The sequence below is a fragment of the Phyllobates terribilis genome, unplaced genomic scaffold (assembly GCF_046119375.1).
Source record: "Phyllobates terribilis strain yellow unplaced genomic scaffold, ASM4611937v1 Scaffold_9__5_contigs__length_417890890, whole genome shotgun sequence".
NCBI lineage: Eukaryota > Metazoa > Chordata > Amphibia > Anura > Dendrobatidae > Phyllobates > Phyllobates terribilis.
The window spans coordinates 175,068,570-175,090,313 of NW_027362769.1; the positions used below are offsets into that span (position 1 = coordinate 175,068,570).

General features: G+C 46.4%; 1 protein-coding gene across 1 annotated transcript in view; it reads right to left on the reverse strand.

Moving 5' to 3' along the window:
* Positions 1-621: 621 nt before the first annotated feature.
* The window catches only part of LOC141161912 (intermediate filament protein ON3-like), a 42,488-nt gene continuing 21,365 nt past the window's right edge, over positions 622-21,744 (reverse strand). The window contains exons 2-9 of the mRNA XM_073647424.1: positions 14,894-15,102; positions 13,912-13,972; positions 13,408-13,503; positions 13,072-13,236; positions 11,953-12,078; positions 11,145-11,365; positions 6,717-6,766; positions 622-874 (exon numbers count right to left, since the gene is read on the reverse strand). Coding sequence (XP_073503525.1) covers positions 735-874; positions 6,717-6,766; positions 11,145-11,365; positions 11,953-12,078; positions 13,072-13,236; positions 13,408-13,503; positions 13,912-13,972; positions 14,894-15,102 — 1,068 coding nt within the window. The 3' untranslated portion in view covers positions 622-734. The remainder of the gene's footprint in view (positions 875-6,716; positions 6,767-11,144; positions 11,366-11,952; positions 12,079-13,071; positions 13,237-13,407; positions 13,504-13,911; positions 13,973-14,893; positions 15,103-21,744) is intronic.

Below are 21,744 nucleotides of genomic sequence, written 5' to 3' on the forward strand. Positions count from 1 at the left end.
TGCATAGTATGAAGGTGCTGGACGCAAGTCCAGCTCTGCTGCATAGTAAGAAGGTGCTGGATGCGAGGCCAGCTCTGCTGCATAGTATGAAGGTGCTGGACGCGAGGCCAGCTCTGCTGCATAGTATGAAGGTGCTGGACACGAGGCAAGCTCTGCTGCATAGTAAGAAGGTGCTGGACGCGAGGCCAGCTCTGCTGCATAGTAAGAAGGTGCTGGATGCGAGGCCAGCTCTGCTGCATAGTAAGAAGGTGCTGGACACGAGGCAAGCTCTGCTGCATAGTAAGAAGGTGCTGGACGCGAGTCCAGCTCTGCTGCATAGTATGAAGGTGCCGGACACGAGTCCAGCTCTGCTGCATAGTATGAAGGTGCCGGACACGAGGCCAGCTCTGCTGCATAGTAAGAAGGTGCTGGATGCGAGGCCAGCTCTGCTGCATAGTATGAAGGTGCTGGACATGAGGCCAGCTCTGCTGCATAGTAAGAAGGTGCTGGATGCGAGGCCAGCTCTGCTGCATAGTATGAAGGTGCCGGACGCGAGTCCAGCTCTGCTGCATAGTATGAAGGTGCCGGACGCGAGTCCAGCTCTGCTGCATAGTATGAAGGTGCTGGACACGAGGCAAGCTCTGCTGCATCACACTTTATTATGTCAATGTGGGGGGATATCCAGGGCAGTGACAGGTGGGGGCTGCAGGGCACAGCGATGGGGCGTCCGCACAGTCGGCTCTGCTGTACACGGCTCATTCCTGGGAATAGTGATTCGCCTCCGAGACTTGTTTACCATTGGTTGTTTCAATCGTCTTCACCAGAACAACTTTCTTGGTGTTCGGGGAATTTCGTGCCAAAGAAGATGATTTCCCATCATAATTCAAGAGACCGGCTGCAGAAAGATACAATATCACACATGATAGGATTAGATACACGGCTCAGCAGACAGTATCACATACAATAGGATTAGATACACGGCTCAGCAGACAGTATCACACAGGATAGGATTAGATACACTGCTCAGCAGACAGTATCACACAGGATAGGATTAGATACACAGCTCAGCAGACAGTATCACACAGGATAGGATTAGATACACAGCTCAGCAGACAGTATCACATGATAGGATTAGATACACGGCTCAGCAGACAGTATCACACAGGATAGGATTAGATACACAGCTCAGCAGACAGTATCACATGATAGGATTAGATACACGGCTCAGCAGACAGTATCACACAGGATAGGATTAGATACACAGCTCAGCAGACAGTATCACACAGGATAGGATTAGATACACAGCTCAGCAGACGGTATCACATACAATAGGATTAGATACACGGCTCAGCAGACAGTATCACATACAATAGGATTAGATACACGGCTCAGCAGACAGTATCACATGATAGGATTAGATACACGGCTCAGCAGACAGTATCACACAGGATAGGATTAGATACACGGCTCAGCAGACAGTATCACACAGGATAGGATTAGATACACTGCTCAGCAGACAGTATCACATACAATAGGATTAGATACACGGCTCAGCAGACAGTATCACATACAATAGGATTAGATACACGGCTCAGCAGACAGTATCACATCATAGGATTAGATACATGGCTCAGCAGACAGTATCACACAGGATAGGATTAGATACACGGCTCAGCAGACAGTATCACACAGGATAGGATTAGATACACTGCTCAGCAGACAGTATCACACAGGATAGGATTAGATACACGGCTCAGCAGACAGTATCACACAGGAGAGGATTAGATACACAGCTCAGCAGACAGTATCACACAGGATAGGATTAGATACACGGCTCAGCAGACAGTATCACACAGGATAGGATTAGATACACGGCTCAGCAGACAGTATCACACAGGAGAGGATTAGATACACAGCTCAGCAGACAGTGTCACATAGGATTAGATACACGGCTCAGCAGACAGTATCACATGATAGGATTAGATACATGGCTCAGCAGACAGTATCACACAGGACAGGATTAGATACACGGCTCAGCAGACGGTATCACACAGGATAGGATTAGATACACGGCTCAGCAGACAATATCACACATGATAGGATTACATACACAGCTCAGCAGACAGTATCACACAGGAGAGGATTAGATACACGGCTCAGCAGACAGTATCACACAGGATAGGATTAGATACACAGCTCAGCAGACAGTATCACATGATAGGATTAGATACACAGCTCAGCAGACAGTATCACACAGGATAGGATTAGATACACAGCTCAGCAGACAGTATCACACAGGATAGGATTAGATACACTGCTCAGCAGACAGTATCACACAGGATAGGATTAGATACACGGCTCAGCAGACAGTATCACACAGGATAGGATTAGATACACTGCTCAGCAGACAGTATCACACAGGATAGGATTAGATACACGGCTCAGCAGACAGTATCACACAGGATAGGATTAGATACACGGCTCAGCAGACAGTATCACACATGATAGGATTAGATACACAGCTCAGCAGACAGTATCACACAGGATAGGATTAGATACACGGCTCAGCAGACAGTATCACACAGGATAGGATTAGATACACAGCTCAGCAGACAGTATCACACATGATAGGATTACATACACAGCTCAGCAGACAGTATCACACAGGATAGGATTAGATACACAGCTCAGCAGACAGTATCACACAGGAGAGGATTAGATACACGGCTCAGCAGACAGTATCACAGGATAGGATTAGATACACAGCTCAGCAGACAGTATCACACAGGATAGGATTAGATACACAGCTCAGCAGACAGTATCACAGGACAGGATTAGATACACAGCTCAGCAGACAGTATCACATGATAGGATTAGATACACAGCTCAGCAGACAGTATCACACAGGATAGGATTAGATACACGGCTCAGCAGTCAGTATCACACATGATAGGATTAGATACACAGCTCAGCAGACAGTATCACACAGGAGAGGATTAGATACACAGCTCAGCAGACAGGATCACACAGGATAGGATTAGATACACGGCTCAGCAGACAGTATCACACATGATAGGATTAGATACACGGCTCAGCAGACAGTATCACACAGGAAAGGATTAGATACACGGCTCAGCAGACAGTATCAAACAGGATAGGATTACATACACAGCTCAGCAGACAGTATCACACAGGATAGGATTAGATACACAGCTCAGCAGACAGTATCACACAGGATAGGATTAGATACACAGCTCAGCAGACAGTATCACACAGGATAGGATTAGATACACAGCTCAGCAGACAGTATCACATGATAGGATTAGATACACAGCTCAGCAGACAGTATCACATGATAGGATTAGATACACGGCTCAGCAGACAGTATCACACAGGATAGGATTAGATACACAGCTCAGCAGACAGTATCACACAGGATAGGATTAGATACACAGCTCAGCAGACAGTATCACATGATAGGATTAGATACACGGCTCAGCAGACAGTATCACACATGATAGGATTAGATACACAGCTCAGCAGACAGTATCACACAGGATAGGATTAGATACACAGCTCAGCAGACAGTATCACACAGGATAGGATTAGATACACGGCTCAGCAGACAGTATCACACAGGATAGGATTAGATACACAGCTCAGCAGACAGTATCACACAGGATAGGATTAGATACACTGCTCAGCAGACAGTATCACACAGTACAGGATTAGATACACGGCTCAGCAGACAGTATCACACATGATAGGATTAGATACACGGCTCAGCAGACAGTATCACAGGATAGGATTAGATACACAGCTCAGCAGACAGTATCACACAGGAAAGGATTAGATACACGGCTCAGCAGACAGTATCACACAGTACAGGATTAGATACACGGCTCAGCAGACAGTATCACAGGATAGGATTAGATACACGGCTCAGCAGACAGTATCACACAGGATATGATTAGATACGCAGCTCAGCAGACAGTATCACACAGGATATGATTAGATACACAGCTCAGCAGACAGTATCACACAGGACAGGATTAGATACACGGCTCAGCAGACAGTATCACACAAGAAAGGATTAGATACACAGCTCAGCAGACAGTATCACACAGGACAGGATTAGATACACAGCTCAGCAGACAGTATCACACAGGACAGGATTAGATACACGGCTCAGCAGACGGTATCACACAGGATAGGATTAGATACACGGCTCAGCAGACAATATCACACAGGATGGGATTAGATACACGGCTCAGCAGACAGTATCACACAGGACAGGATTAGATACACGGCTCAGCAGACAGTATCACACAAGAAAGGATTAGATACACAGCTCAGCAGACAGTATCACACAGGACAGGATTAGATACACGGCTCAGCAGACAGTATCACACATGATAGGATTACATACACAGCTCAGCAGACAGTACCACACAGGATAGGATTAGATACACGGCTCAGCAGACAGTATCACACAGGATAGGATTAGATACACAGCTCAGCAGACAGTATCACACAGGAGAGGATTAGATACACGGCTCAGCAGACAGTATCACAGGATAGGATTAGATACACAGCTCAGCAGACAGTATCACATGATAGGATTAGATACACAGCTCAGCAGACAGTATCACACAGGATAGGATTAGATACACAGCTCAGCAGACAGTATCACATGATAGGATTAGATACACAGCTCAGCAGACAGTATCACACAGGATAGGATTAGATACACGGCTCAGCAGACAGTATCACACAGGATAGGATTAGATACACAGCTCAGCACGCAGTATCACACAGGATAGGATTAGATACACGGCTCAGCAGACAGTATCACACAGGATAGGATTAGATACACGGCTCAGCACGCAGTATCACACATGATAGGATTAGATACACAGCTCAGCAGACAGTATCACACAGGAGAGGATTAGATACACAGCTCAGCAGACAGGATCACACAGGATAGGATTAGATACACTGCTCAGCAGACAGTATCACACATGATAGGATTAGATACACGGCTCAGCAGACAGTATCACACAGGAAAGGATTAGATACACGGCTCAGCAGACAGTATCACACAGGATAGGATTAGATACACAGCTCAGCAGACAGTATCACACAGGATAGGATTAGATACACAGCTCAGCAGACAGTATCACACAGGATAGGATTAGATACACGGCTCAGCAGACAGTATCACACAGGATAGGATTAGATACACAGCTCAGCAGACAGTATCACACAGGATAGGATTAGATACACTGCTCAGCAGACAGTATCACACAGTACAGGATTAGATACACGGCTCAGCAGACAGTATCACACATGATAGGATTAGATACACGGCTCAGCAGACAGTATCACAGGATAGGATTAGATACACGGCTCAGCAGACAGTATCACACAGGATATGATTAGATACACAGCTCAGCAGACAGTATCACACAGGATATGATTAGATACACAGCTCAGCAGACAGTATCACACAGGATAGGATTAGATACACTGCTCAGCAGACAGTATCACACAGGATATGATTAGATACACAGCTCAGCAGACAGTATCACACAGGATAGGATTAGATACACTGCTCGGCAGACAGTATCACACAGGATAGGATTAGATACACGGCTCAGCAGACAGTATCACACATGATAGGATTAGATACACAGCTCAGCAGACAGTATCACACAGGAGAGGATTAGATACACAGCTCAGCAGACAGTATCACACAGGATAGGATTAGATACACAGCTCAGCAGACAGTATCACACAGGAGAGGATTAGATACACAGCTCAGCAGACAGTATCACACAGGATAGGATTAGATACACAGCTCAGCAGACAGTATCACACAGGATAGGATTAGATACACAGCTCAGCAGACAGTATCACACAGGATAGGATTAGATACACAGCTCAGCAGACAGTATCACACAGGAGAGGATTAGATACACAGCTCAGCAGACAGTATCACACAGGAGAGGATTAGATACACAGCTCAGCAGACAGTATCACACAGGATAGGATTAGATACACGGCTCAGCAGACAGTATCACACAGGATAGGATTAGATACACGGCTCAGCAGACAATATCACACAGGATGGGATTAGATACACAGCTCAGCAGACAGTATCACACAGGATAGGATTAGATACACAGCTCAGCAGACAGTATCACACAGGAGAGGATTAGATACACAGCTCAGCAGACAGTATCACACAGGACAGGATTAGATACACGGCTCAGCAGACAGTATCACACAGGATAGGATTAGATACACGGCTCAGCAGACAGTATCACACAGGATAGGATTAGATACACAGCTCAGCAGACAGTATCACATGATAGGATTAGATACACAGCTCAGCAGACAGTATCACATGATAGGATTAGATACACAGCTCAGCAGACAGTATCACACAGGATAGGATTAGATACACTGCTCAGCAGACAGTATCACACAGGATAGGATTAGATACACGGCTCAGCAGACAGTATCACACAGGATAGGATTAGATACACGGCTCAGCAGACAGTATCACACAGGATAGGATTAGATACATGGGGTCCTGGTTGATGTGACCACTTACACCTTTCATATCTTTGTTACTGGGGTCTAAATTCAGCAGTCGGACCTCATCCTTCATAAAACCCACAAATAATCGAAGTACAGAGACAGCGAGGAAAAAACAAAGAGCAAACACTCACCCAACTTATCCACAGCAGAGATCTGAGAACTCGAGGGATGATTGTTCAACCTACAGAGAAACAACATCATTAACCAAACAAAGATGGAGTATAATACAGGATGTAACTCAGGATCAGTAATGTAATGTATGTACACAGTGACTGCACCAGCAGAATAGTGAGTGCAGCTCTGGAGTATAATACAGGAGGTAACTCAGGATCAGTAATGTAATGTATGTACACAGTGACTGCACCAGCAGAATAGTGAGTGCAGCTCTGGAGTACAATACAGGAGGTAACTCAGGATCAGTAATGTAATGTAGGTACACAGTGACTGCACCAGCAGAATAGTGAGTGCAGCTCTGGAGTATAATACAGGATGTAACTCAGGATCAGTAATGTAATGTATGTACACAGTGACTGCACCAGCAGAATAGTGAGTGCAGCTCTGGAGTATAATACAGGAGGTAACTCAGGATCAGTAATGTAATGTAGGTACACAGTGACTGCACCAGCAGAATAGTGAGTGCAGCTCTGGAGTATAATACAGGATGTAACTCAGGATCAGTAATGTAATGTAGGTACACAGTGACTGCACCAGCAGAATAGTGAGTGCAGCTCTGGAGTATAATACAGGAGGTAACTCAGGATCAGTAATGTAATGTAGGTACACAGTGACTGCACCAGCAGAATAGTGAGTGCAGCTCTGGAGTATAATACAGGATGTAACTCAGGATCAGTAATGTAATGTATGTACACAGTGACTGCACCAGCAGAATAGTGAGTGCAGCTCTGGAGTATAATACAGGAGGTAACTCAGGATCAGTAATGTACACAGTGACTGCAGCTCTGGGGTATAATACAGGATGTAACTCAGGATCAGTAATGTAATGTATGTACACAGTGACTGCACCAGCAGAATAGTGAGTGCAGCTCTGGAGTATAATACAGGATGTAACTCAGGATCAGTAATGTAATGTATGTACACAGTGACTGCACCAGCAGAATAGTGAGTGCAGCTCTGGAGTATAATACAGGAGGTAACTCAGGATCAGTAATGTAATGTAGGTACACAGTGACTGCACCAGCAGAATAGTGAGTGCAGCGCTGGAGTATAATACAGGATGTAACTCAGGATCAGTAATGTAATGTATGTACACAGTGACTGCACCAGCAGAATAGTGAGTGCAGCTCTGGAGTATAATACAGGAGGTAACTCAGGATCAGTAATGTAATGTAGGTACACAGTGACTGCACCAGCAGAATAGTGAGTGCAGCTCTGGAGTATAATACAGGATGTAACTCAGGATCAGTAATGTAATGTATGTACACAGTGACTGCACCAGCAGAATAGTGAGTGCAGCTCTGGAGTATAATACAGGAGGTAACTCAGGATCAGTAATGTAATGTAGGTACACAGTGACTGCACCAGCAGAATAGTGAGTGCAGCTCTGGAGTATAATACTGGGGGTAACTCAGGATCAGTAATGTAATGTATGTACACAATGACTGCACCAGCAGAATAGTGAGTGCAGCTCTGGGGTATAATACAGGAGGTAACTCAGAATCAGTAATGTAATGTATGTACACAGTGACTGCACCAGCAGAATAGTGAGTGCAGCTCTGGAGTATAATACAGGATGTAGCTCAGGATCAGTAATGTAATGTATGTACACAGTGACTGCACCAGCAGAATAGTGAGTGCAGCTCTGGAGTATAATACAGGATGTAACTCAGGATCAGTAATGTAATGTATGTACACAGTGACTGCACCAGCAGAGTAGTGAGTGCAGCTCTGGAGTATAATTCAGGATGTAACGCAGGATCAGTAATGTAATGTATGTACACAGTGACTGCACCAGCAGAATAGTGAGTGCAGCTCTGGAGTATAATACAGGATGTAACTCAGGATCAGTAATGTAATGTATGTACACAGTGACTGCACCAGCAGAATAGTGAGTGCAGCTCTGGAGTATAATACAGGATGTAACTCAGGATCAGTAATGTAATGTATGTACACAGTGACTGCACCAGCAGAGTAGTGAGTGCAGCTCTGGAGTATAATACAGGAGGTAACTCAGGATCAGTAATGTAATGTATGTACACAGTGACTGCACCAGCAGAATAGTGAGTGCAGCTCTGGAGTATAATACAGGATGTAGCTCAGGATCAGTAATGTAATGCATGTACACAGTGACTGCACCAGCAGAATAGTGAGTGCAGCTCTGGAGTATAATACAGGATGTAGCTCAGGATCAGTAATGTAATGTATGTACACAGTGACTGCACCAGCAGAATAGTGAGTGCAGCTCTGGAGTATAATACAGGAGGTAATTCTGGATCAGTAATGTAATGTAGGTACACAGTGACTGCACCAGCAGAATAGTGAGTGCAGCTCTGGAGTATTATACAGGATGTAACTCAGGATCAGTAATGTAATGTATGTACACAGTGACTGCACCAGCAGAATAGTGAGTGCAGCTCTGGAGTATAATACAGGAGGTAACTCAGGATCAGTAATGTAATGTAGGTACACAGTGACTGCACCAGCAGAATAGTGAGTGCAGCTCTGGAGTATAATACAGGATGTAACTCAGGATCAGTAATGTAATGTATGTACACAGTGACTGCACCAGCAGAATAGTGAGTGCAGCTCTGGAGTATAATACAGGAGGTAACTCAGGATCAGTAATGTAATGTAGGTACACAGTGACTGCACCAGCAGAATAGTGAGTGCAGCGCTGGAGTATAATACAGGATGTAACTCAGGATCAGTAATGTAATGTATGTACACAGTGACTGCACCAGCAGAATAGTGAGTGCAGCTCTGGAGTATAATACAGGAGGTAACTCAGGATCAGTAATGTAATGTAGGTACACAGTGACTGCACCAGCAGAATAGTGAGTGCAGCTCTGGAGTATAATACAGGATGTAACTCAGGATCAGTAATGTAATGTATGTACACAGTGACTGCACCAGCAGAATAGTGAGTGCAGCTCTGGAGTATAATACAGGAGGTAACTCAGGATCAGTAATGTAATGTAGGTACACAGTGACTGCACCAGCAGAATAGTGAGTGCAGCTCTGGAGTATAATACAGGATGTAACTCAGGATCAGTAATGTAATGTATGTACACAGTGACTGCACCAGCAGAATAGTGAGTGCAGCTCTGGAGTATAATACAGGAGGTAACTCAGGATCAGTAATGTAATGTAGGTACACAGTGACTGCACCAGCAGAATAGTGAGTGCAGCTCTGGAGTATAATACAGGATGTAACTCAGGATCAGTAATGTATGTACACAGTGACTGCACCAGCAGAATAGTGAGTGCAGCTCTGGAGTATAATACAGGATGTAACTCAGGATCAGTAATGTAATGTAGGTACACAGTGACTGCACCAGCAGAATAGTGAGTGCAGCTCTGGAGTATAATACAGGAGGTAACTCAGGATCAGTAATGTAATGTATGCACACAGTGACTGCACCAACAGAATAGTGAGTGCAGCTCTGGAGTATAATACAGGATGTAACTCAGGATCAGTACAGGATCAGTAATGTAATGTATGTACACAGTGACTCCACCAGCAGAATAGCGAGTGCAGCTCTGGAGTATAATACAGGATGTAACTCAGGATCAGTAATGTAATGTATGTACACAGTGACTGCACCAGCAGATTAGTGAGTGCAGCTCTGGAGTATAATACAGGATGTAACTCAGGATCAGTAATGTAATGTATGTACACAGTGACTGCACCAGCAGAATAGTGAGTGCAGCTCTGGAGTGTAATACAGGAGGTAACTCAGGATCAGTAATGTAATGTATGTATACAGTGACTGCACCAGCAGAATAGTGAGTGCAGCTCTGGAGTATAATACAGGATGTAACTCAGGATCAGTACAGGATCAGTAATGTATGTACACAGTGACTGCACCAGCAGAATAGTGAGTGCAGCTCTGGAGTATAATACAGGAGGTAACTCAGGATCAGTAATGTAATGTATGTACACAGTGACTCCACCAGCAGAATAGTGAGTGCAGCTCTGGAGTATAATACAGGATGTAACTCAGGATCAGTAATGTAATGTATGTACACAGTGACTGCACCAGCAGAATAGTGAGTGCAGCTCTGGAGTATAATACAGGATGTAGCTCAGGATCAGTAATGTAATGTATGTACACAGTGACTGCACCAGCAGAATAGTGAGTGCAGCTCTGGAGTATAATACAGGATGTAACTCAGGATCAGTAATGTAATGTATGTACACAGTGACTGCACCAGCAGAATAGTGAGTGCAGCTCTGGAATATAATACAGAATGTAACTCAGGATCAGTAATGTAATGTATATACACAGTGACTGCACCAGCAGAATAGTGAGTGCAGCTCTGGAGTATAATACAGGAGATAACTCAGCTCAGTGTCCATAAATGCATCTCCTTCCACTCACCGGGTCTCCTCGCCCTCCAGCAGTTTCCGGTAAGTTGCGATCTCAATGTCCAGCGCCAGCTTTGTGTTCATCAGGTCCTGGTATTCTTTGGCTTTGCGTGCCATATCCTGCTTTGCCCTCCTCAGTGCGTCCTCCAGGTCCTGCGCGTGGCTCTTGGCGCTCTGGATCGCTTGTTCCCCATTCTCCTCTGTGTGGGTGATGTTGTTCTCCAGACTGGTCCTCTACAAATGAGGAAAACGGGATAAAGAATGGATCTGAAGTCTCGGGCAGGAGATCCGGCACTCGGCGGCTCCATTTATAAAGCTATGGTGCATTGTGAGCCATTACCTATAGGGGACAGTAGAGAGGACGCCCATGTCTGTCTGTCCTACTCAGAGATCCTGTGATGACATCACAGCACCTACAAAGTGATGTCATCACCTCTCCATGGCTTTGGGTGCCAGCATGGCGGCTGTACGCTCAGCTGGAGGCAATGGAGCTCCCTGGCTCTATAAAGGCAAAGTGATATGGTACATCTAGAGAAATGTGCCCAGCAGGTGCCACGTGGATGAAGGGGCTCACTGCCACCTTTAGCAGCAGCTATTATCGTATATTAGATTGTATATAGGGGCCGAGCACACGCCATATGCAGAGTTCGCCCCTGTAAGGGCCATTGTATTGTGACATTGTCGGGGTGGTTGTGGCTGGCACTGCGTGCTTGGTGTTACGGGCACCATTGGCGGCATTGTCTGTTACCACATTGTGTCCAGCACTGAAGAGGTGGCTCAGTGGGGGTCTAAGGGATCAGGGAGACTCCGGACCCCCGTACCTGATTCTTTAGGGCCTCATTGTCGCTGTTGACGCGTTGTATCATCCGGTGGAGATCCGCCATCTCATTCTTCAGAGCCTTCAGCTCATCACTCGCCCGTTTACCCTGATTCACCAGATCATCAATCTGCGGACGGAGTCATCAAGCATGAGCAGGTAGACAACAGAGGGCCCTGTATACTTGAGGGGGGGGACCCTGTATACTCGGGGGGGGGGGGGACCTGTATACTCAGGGGGGCGGGGGGCCCTGTATACTCAGGGGGGCGGGGGGCCCTGTATACCCATGGCTGGGGGGTCCTGTATACTCAGGGGGGAGGGGGGCCCTGCATACTCATGGGTGGGGGGTCCTGTATACTCAGGGGGCCCTGCATACTCATGGGGAGGGGGCCCTGTATACTCAGGGGGCCCTACATACTCATGGGTGGGGGGTCCTGTTTACTCGGGGGGCCCTGCACACTCGAGGGGGGAGGAAGCCCTGTGTACTCGGGGGGGGGGCCCTGTATACTCGGGGGGCCCTGCACACTCGAGGGGGGGAGGGGGCCCTGTATACTCATGGGGAGGGGGTCCTGTATACTCGAGGGGGGGATGGGGGGACCTGTATACACGGGGGGGGGGCCCTGTATTCTTGGGGGGGAAAGGCCCTGTATAATCGGGGGGCCCTGTATACTCGGGAGGGGTGCCTGTGTACTCGGAAGGGTCCTGGATACTCGGGGGGGTGGCCCTGTATACTCAGGGGGTGGGGCCTGTACACTTGGGTGGGTCCTATGTACTCGGGGGGGGGGGGGGATCTGTATACCCGGGGGGAGGGCCCTGTATACTCGTGGGGGGAGGGACACCTGTGCACTTGGGGGGGGGTCCTGGATACTCGGGGAGGGGCCCTGTGTAGTGAGAGGGGAGGCCCTGTATACTCAGGGGGGTCCTATGTACTCGGAGGCAGCTGTATACTCGGGGGGGGGGGGTCCTGTATACTCGGGGGGGTCCTATGTACTCAGAGGCAGCTGTATACTCGGGGGGGTGCTGTATACTCGGGGGGTGGGGCCATGTATACTCGGGGGCCCATTGATAAAATGACAATATAGTGCAGACAGACCCCCAGGACACATCAGAGGACGCCTCGCACCTTGCTCTTGTACCAGTGCTCGGCCTCCTGCCGGCTCTTCTCCGCCATGCTCTGGTACTGCGCCCGCACCTCGTCCATGATGTGCTTCATCTCCAGATCCCGGCTGTTGTCCAGCTCCACCGTCACTTTGTCGCTGTGCACCTGAGACTGCAGCTCCTGAATTTCCTGTATTTAGATAAGAAGCCCGGACATTTTTCCTGCACTAATACATTGTAACAAACCATCAGCACAGGAGAGAGAGTTGTGCTGTTGATGTGTTTAGCTCCCATAATATTGTCTGGACTAGATTCAGTTGTAACAAACTCTCAGCTGTGGACCCCACAGTCAGCTCATTACCTCCTTATACAGCTGCTTCAGAACCTCAATCTCGTCGGTCAGACTTTCCAACTTGGATTCATTGTCCACTTTATGCAGATAGGTGTCGTCCAGGTCCTGAGGGGTTAAAACCGAGCAGTATTTTATGGGAACGCTAAAGTTAGGTGTCGGTACCTTTTACCCTGAGTCCTTATTTCAGGGGTGAACTGAGGGAAGCGCAAGACTTGTAATCTAATGTTGGGGAGATTTGGGGCCGAGATTTTAATTTGGATTAGTCCAGAAATATAAAGTGCTATTTACTTATACAGAGAAGCAGAGTCACCACATAATGATTTCATATTCAGCATTTTGGGAAAATATTTTTGTTTCCATCTTATTACAATTTTGATACATTTTTTCCCCTGTGTCACCTGCAGTACCACTTTTCACCATTGCTGTGAGCCAATATTTATCATAGACATCAATGCTATAGCGCCCCCCACCACAAATAAAGCTTTATAATATGGTGAAGTAATACACTCGCACCTTCTTTGTCAGCACAAAGTCATTTTCTAATTGATTCCGTTTGTTGATTTCATCCTCGTATCTGCAGAAGCAAAACGGAAAGTGAAGTCGATTATGGAGGGGTTTGTTCCTTGGAGCCGCTGCGCTCTGTTACAAAATGATGACCTGGATATATGAACCAATGACTCCTGGGACCCCAACAAGTATGAGTGTTATTTATTATAGCATTATTGTTTGAGCACGATATAGCAGCATTATAATCATACTGAGTATAGCACTATCATGTTGGCACTATATGGCGGTATTATATGGGCACTATACCGTGATGTTATTTAGTTACACATATCACTATAATGTTACTATTGAGCACTATATAGCTGTAATATTTGGGTTCTGTAGTATGGCACTACTATTTATGCACTATATTGCAGTATTATATAGATACTATGATACTTAATTTTGTCATTGTATAGGGGCATTATTTAATGATTTATTATTACTTGAGCACAACTTAGCCATATTATCATGGCACTGTATATAGCACTATTATGTATACGATAAATGGCAGTCTTATATGGGCAATGCATGGCCCTGTATGGCGGTATTATTTAGTGATATAATATAATGTTATAGTTATTTCTTAGTGTTATTATTTGAGCACTACATAGCAGTATTATCATGGCACTATTCTACATGCACCATATGGCATTACTATATAGACACTATATGGCGGTATTTTTTATTATTATGTATTTAGATATTTATTGTATCGTTATTATTTGATCGCTACATAGCAGTATTATCATGGCACTATTCTACATGCACCATATGGCATTACTATATAGACACTATATGGCGGTATTTTTTATTATTATGTATTTAGATATTTATTGTATCATTATTATTTGATCGCTACGTAGCAGTATCATCATTGCACTGCTGTATGTCGCCATGATTGGTGCACTGTATGGCAGTGTTACAGGGGCTGTGTCGGAGGGTATACCGGCTCTTCAGCTCCTCCACCACGGCTTGCATGTTCTGGAGCTCGGCCTGCAGCTTGTCCTTCTCATGCAGGAGGCCATCGATCTGCTGCTTCAGGTGATTGCTGGAGCCCAGCGTGATCTGATCGATGTTCGACTTATACGTGTCCTTCTCCTTCAGGAGACGCAGCTGGGTCTTCAGGATCTTGTTCTGTCTCTCCAGGTCCCGGACCTGTCAGATAATGATCAGCGGAGCGTCAATCACGTGCTGTATACTAATTATATTATTATGTAACGGGTTACGCATGATTAGAGGATTTGTCTGCTACCATGGAGACACCTGACTCTGCATGGGAGCTGCATACACAAAACGGGTGAAGCAAAGTCGCTTCATTGTGTATTTATTAATACATTTGAGCAATAAAATGATTGTAAAGAAGGAAACAGACCTTATAGTAGAGGGGGAAGGTCTGAAATTATTGATGGTACTTGTAGTTCAACAGAAGACAGAGCTTTTGCAGGAGGAAGGTCTACAGTTATTGCTGGTACTTGTAGTTCAGGCTTTTGCAGGAGGAAGGTCTACAGTTATTGCTGGTACTTGTAGTTCAGGCTTTTGCAGGAGGAAGGTCTACAGTTATTGCTGGTACTTGTAGTTCAGGCTTTTGCAGGAGGAAGGTCTACAGTTATTGCTGGTACTTGTAGTTCAGGCTTTTGCAGGAGGAAGGTCTACAGTTATTGCTGGTACTTGTAGTTCAGGCTTTTGCAGGAGGAAGGTCTACAGTTATTGCTGGTACTTGTAGTTCAGGCTTTTGCAGGAGGAAGGTCTACAGTTATTGCTGGTACTTGTAGTTCAGGCTTTTGCAGGAGGAAGGTCTACAGTTATTGCTGGTACTTGTAGTTCGGGCTTTTGCAGGAGGAAGGTCTACAGTGATTTCTGGTACTTGTAGTTCGGGCTTTTGCAGGAGGAAGGTCTACAGTGATTTCTGGTACTTGTAGTTCGGGCTTTTGCAGGAGGAAGGTCTACAGTTACTGCTGGTACTTGTAGTTCAGGCTTTTGCAGGAGGAAGGTCTACAGTTATTGCTGGTACTTGTAGTTCAGGCTTTTGCAGGAGGAAGGTCTACAGTTATTGCTGGTACTTGTAGTTCAGGCTTTTGCAGGAGGAAGGTCTACAGTTATTGCTGGTACTTGTAGTTCAGGCTTTTGCAGGAGGAAGGTCTACAGTTATTGCTGGTACTTGTAGTTCAGGCTTTTGCAGGAGGAAGGTCTACAGTTATTGCTGGTACTTGTAGTTCAGGCTTTTGCAGGAGGAAGGTCTACAGTTATTGCTGGTACTTGTAGTTCAGGCTTTTGCAGGAGGAAGGTCTACAGTTATTGCTGGTACTTGTAGTTCAGGCTTTTGCAGGAGGAAGGTCTACAGTTATTGCTGGTACTTGTAGTTCAGGCTTTTGCAGGAGGAAGGTCTACAGTTATTGCTGGTACTTGTAATTCAGCAGAATTGACAGCGTTTTGTTATCTCTATTTTTTATTTTCTTATGGGGACATTTTTTTTTTTTTCAGTCCAATCGTTCATTATTGTCAAAGACGTCCACCAGAGAATTTCCCTGGACATTTTACAATTTAGAAAAACATAGAAATAGAAAAAGCAAGATTTCCAAAAACATCGGGAACTTTGTGCCGTTATCCTTTTATTTCTTTCCTTGCGCTCCTTAGTATAATTTGGTTGCACATTGAGTGATCACTGGAAAACTCCAAATCTTAAACGCTTCCTTTGGAGGAAAAACTTGTGTGGAACGATATTAAAACTCATTAGCGCATAGGAATGTTTGTAATTATTGGGATACTTGTCCCCATGTATAGAAACAATGGGATTGTGTGATAGTTCTGATCTTACCGCAACTGTCAATGTAGAACAGTAAAGTCACAGGACAGTATAATATTACAATACAAACCCCTGTAAGATTATTCACATCTGCTGCAAGATTACAAATCCACTGTGTCAACGTAAAGTCAAAATATACAAATTATTAGTGCACAATTTCAGATAAAACTTGAAATAAAAAAAATAGATACGTACCTCATATCATTCAGCCTTAAATCTGAGCAGTCATTAGAGCCAACCTTTGGCACAAGGTGACAGATTTATGCTAATCTGATAATATTTTAACAAAATACAATTTCCAATGCAGAATTGCCTCAATGTACACTGCTCAAAAGAATAAAGGGAACACTTAAACAACAGAATATAACTCCAAGTAAATCAAACTTCTGTGAAATCAAACTGTCCACTTAGGAAGCAACACTGATTGACAATCAATTTCACATGCTGTTGTGCAAATGGAATAGACAATAAATGGAAATTATTGGCAATTATCAAGACCCCCTCAATAAAGGAGTGGTTCTGCAGGTGGGGACCACAGACCACATCTCAGTACCAATGCTTTCTGGCTGATGGTTTGGTCACTTTTGAATGTTGGTTGTGCTTTCACACTCGTGGTAGCATGAGACGGACTCTACAACCCACAGAAGTTGCTCAGGTAGTGCAGCTCATCCAGGATGGCACATCTATGCGAGCTGTGGCAAGAAGGTTTGCTGTCTCTGTCAGCGTAGTGTCCAGAGGCTGGAGGCGCTACCAGGAGACAGGCCAGTACCCCAGGAGACGTGGAGGGGGCCGTAGGAGGGCAACAACCCAGCAGCAGGACCGCTACCTCCGCCTTTGTGCAAGGAGGAACAGGAGGAGCACTGCCAGAGCCCTGCAAAATGACCTCCAGCAGGCCAAAAATGTGCAAGTGTCTGCACAAATGGTTAGAAACTGACTCCATGAGGGTGGTATGAGGGCCCGACGTCCACAGATGGGGGTTGTGCTCACAGCCCAACACCGTGCAGGACGCTTGGCATTTGCCACAGAACACCAGGATTGGCAAAGTCGCCACTGGCGCCGTGTGCTCTTCACAGATGAAAGCAGGTTCACACTGAGCACATGTGACTGACGTGACAGTCTGGAGACGCTGTGGAGAGTGATCTGCTGCCTGCAACATCCTTCAGCATGGCCGGTTTGGCAGTGGGTCTGTAATGGTGTGGGGTGTCATTTCTTTGGAGGGCTGCACAGCCCTCCATGTGCTCGCCAGAGGTAGCCTGACTGCCATTAGGTACCGAGATGAGATCCTCAGACCCCTTGTGAGACCATATGCTGGTGCGGTTGGCCCCGGGTTCCTCCTAATGCTGGACAATGCCAGACCTCATGTGGCTGGAGTGTGTCAGCAGTTCCTGCAAGATGAAGGCATTGAAGCTATGGACTGGCCGCCCGTTCCCCAGACCTGAATCCGATTGAGCACATCTGGGACATCATGTCTCGCTCCATCCACCAACGTCACGTTGCACCACAGACTGTCCAGGAGTTGGCGGATGCTTTAGTCCAGGTCTGGGAGGAGATCCCACAGGAGACCATCCACAACCTCATCAGGAGCATGCCCAGGCATTGTAGGGAGGTCATACAGGCACGTGGAGGCCACACACAATACTCAGCCTCATCAGGAGCATGCCCAGGCGCTGTAGGGAGGTCATACAGGCACATGGAGGCCACACACAATACTGAGCCTCATCAGGAGCATGCCCAGGCGTTGTAGGGAGGTCATACAGGCACGTGGAGGCCACACACAATACTCAGCCTCATCAGGAGCATGCCCAGGCGCTGTAGGGAGGTCATACAGGCACATGGATGCCATACACAATACTCAGCCTCATCAGGAGCATGCCCAGGCGTTGTAGGGAGGTCATACAGGCACCTGGAGGCCACACACAATACTCAGCCTCATCAGGAGCATGCCCAGGCGTTGTAGGGAGGTCATACAGGCACGTGGAGGCCACACACAATACTCAGCCTCATCAGGAGCATGCCCAGGCGCTGTAGGGAGGTCATACAGGCACATGGATGCCATACACAATACTCAGCCTCATCAGGAGCATGCCCAGGCGTTGTAGGGAGGTCATACAGGCACGTGGAGGCCACACACAATACTCAGCCTCATCAGGAGCATGCCCAGGCGTTGTAGGGAGGTCATACAGGCACGTGGAGGCCACACACAATACTCAGCCTCATCAGGAGCATGCCCAGGCGTTGTAGGGAGGTCATACAGGCACGTGGAGGCCACACACAATACTCAGCCTCATCAGGAGCATGCCCAGGCGCTGTAGGGAGGTCATACAGGCACGTGGAGGCCACACACAATACTCAGCCTCATCAGGAGCATGCCCAGGCGTTGTAGGGAGGTCATACAGGCACGTGGAGGCCACACACAATACTCAGCCTCATCAGGAGCATGCCCAGGCGTTGTAGGGAGGTCATACAGGCACGTGGAGGCCACACACAATACTCAGCCTCATCAGTAGCATGCCCAGGCGTTGTAGGGGAGGTCATACAGGCACGTTGAGGCCACACACAATACTCAGCCTCATCAGGAGCATGCCCAGGCGTTGTAGGGAGGTCATACAGGCACGTGGAGGCCACACACAATACTGAGCCTCATCAGGAGCATGCCCAGGCGTTGTAGGGGAGGTCATACAGGCACGTTGAGGCCACACACAATACTCAGCCTCATCAGGAGCATGCCCAGGCGTTGTAGGGAGGTCATACAGGCACGTGGAGGCCACACACAATACTCAGCCTCATCAGGAGCATGCCCAGGCGTTGTAGGGAGGTCATACAGGCACGTGGAGGCCACACACAATACTCAGCCTCATCAGGAGCATGCCCAGGCGTTGTAGGGAGGTCATACAGGCACATTGAGGCCACACACAATACTCAGCCTCATCAGGAGCATGCCCAGGCATTGTAGGGAGGTCATACAGGCACGTGGAGGCCACACACAATACTGAGCCTCATCAGGAGCATGCCCAGGCGTTGTAGAGAGGTCATACAGGCACGTGGAGGCCACACACAATACTCAGCCTCATCAGGAGCATGCCCAGGCGTTGTAGGGAGGTCATACAGGCACGTGGAGGCCACACACAATACTCAGCCTCATCAGGAGCATGCCCAGGTGTTGTAGGGAGGTCATACAGGCACGTGGAGGCCACACACAATACTCAGCCTCATCAGGAGCATGCCCAGGCATTGTAGGGAGGTCATACAGGCACGTGGAGGCCACACACAATACTCAGCCTCATCAGGAGCATGCCCAGGCGTTGTAGGGAGGTCATACAGGCACGTGGAGGCCACACACAATACTCAGCCTCATCAGGAGCATGCCCAGGCGTTGTAGGGAGGTCATACAGGCACGTGGAGGCCACACACAATACTCAGCCTCATCAGGAGCATGCCCAGGCATTGTAGGGAGGTCATACAGGCACATTGAGGCCACACACAATACTCAGCCTCATCAGGAGCATGCCCAGGCGTTGTAGGGAGGTCATACAGGCACGTGGAGGCCACACACAATACTGAGCCTCATCAGGAGCATGCCCAGGTGTTGTAGGGAGGTCATACAGGCACGTGGAGGCCACACACAATACTCAGCCTCATCAGGAGCATGCCCAGGCGTTGTAGGGAGGTCATACAGGCACGTGGAGGCCACACACAATACTCAGCCTCATTGTGACTTGTTTTAAGGACATTACATCAAAGTTGGATCAGCCTGTAGTGTGTTTTTCCACTTTAATTTTGGGGGTGACTCCAAATCCAGGCCTCCATTGGTTAATAAATGTGATTTCCATTGATGATTTTTGTGTGATTTTGTTGTCAGCACATTCAACTTTGTACAGAACAAAGTATTCAATGAGAATATTTCATTCAATCCGATCTAGGAGGGGTTATTTCAGTGTTCCCTTTATTTTTTGAGCAGTGTAGTTTCAACATATGTCCAGTAGATGGTGCTGTAAGAGTGAGTTAAGGACCCAATTTGCTTTTGTGTTTTTTTGTCTTGTTTTCATTTATGTTTTTTACTCCCAAATTCTTCAAAATGATGCATGTGGCTTATGAAATTAGCTGCAAATTAAAAATACTCTTTATTTTTGTTTGACCTGCTTTGCGCTTTTTTAGCACAAAAAGCTGCAAATAATGCAACATTTAAATGATGCAAAATTTGCACCAAAATAACTGGCAGACGTGAAATCACTTCTGAGGAGAACTGGAATACAGTGACGACAAATTTTGCAACTTTTGAAAAATTAAAAAAATGATGGATCAGCAGAAAATATCTGGAAACCTCAAACTCCACCCACCATGGTGAACATAAAAAATAAACAAGAGAATATAAATTAAATAGACTTTAAAACAGAAAAGAAGAATTAGGCACAAATGAAAAACAGGCAAAAAAAACCACCAAAAAGTAAATTAAAAAAAAGGTGTAAATGCAATAATAAATAATAAAAAAGCTTCAAGTACTGGACGGGAGCTATGGTTCATTTACACTGCACGACCATCGTTCCTAAGAAAAACCCATTACGATCATCTTGCCTTGTAAACAGGCAGCTAATCACCTGATGAATGAGAAAAACACTTGTTTATTGGATGAAATTATCTTTTGTGCAGCGCAAATTGGCTGTCGTTCTCGGCAGCACATTGTCCTGTGTAAACCGAGAACAATAGCAGTCTGTGCACATCTAGTACAAATTGCTCAGTGCAAAGTACCAATTCTCCAGTGCCCATGTGGGTCTCCCGGCCAATATGTAATGCCAGTGATGGATAGACATACTATTGGAGCAACCTGAGCAGCCGCACAGGGGGCGGATAAGGTATTGATTAGGGTTGAGCGAGTATGTTCTGTCCGAGTATGCTCGAGCCGAGCTCCGAGTATTTACAGCTGCTCGGTGATGAGGTTGAATCGCTCCCCTGTGCATGATTTCCAACTGTTTGACAGCTTTATTACATGTGAGGAA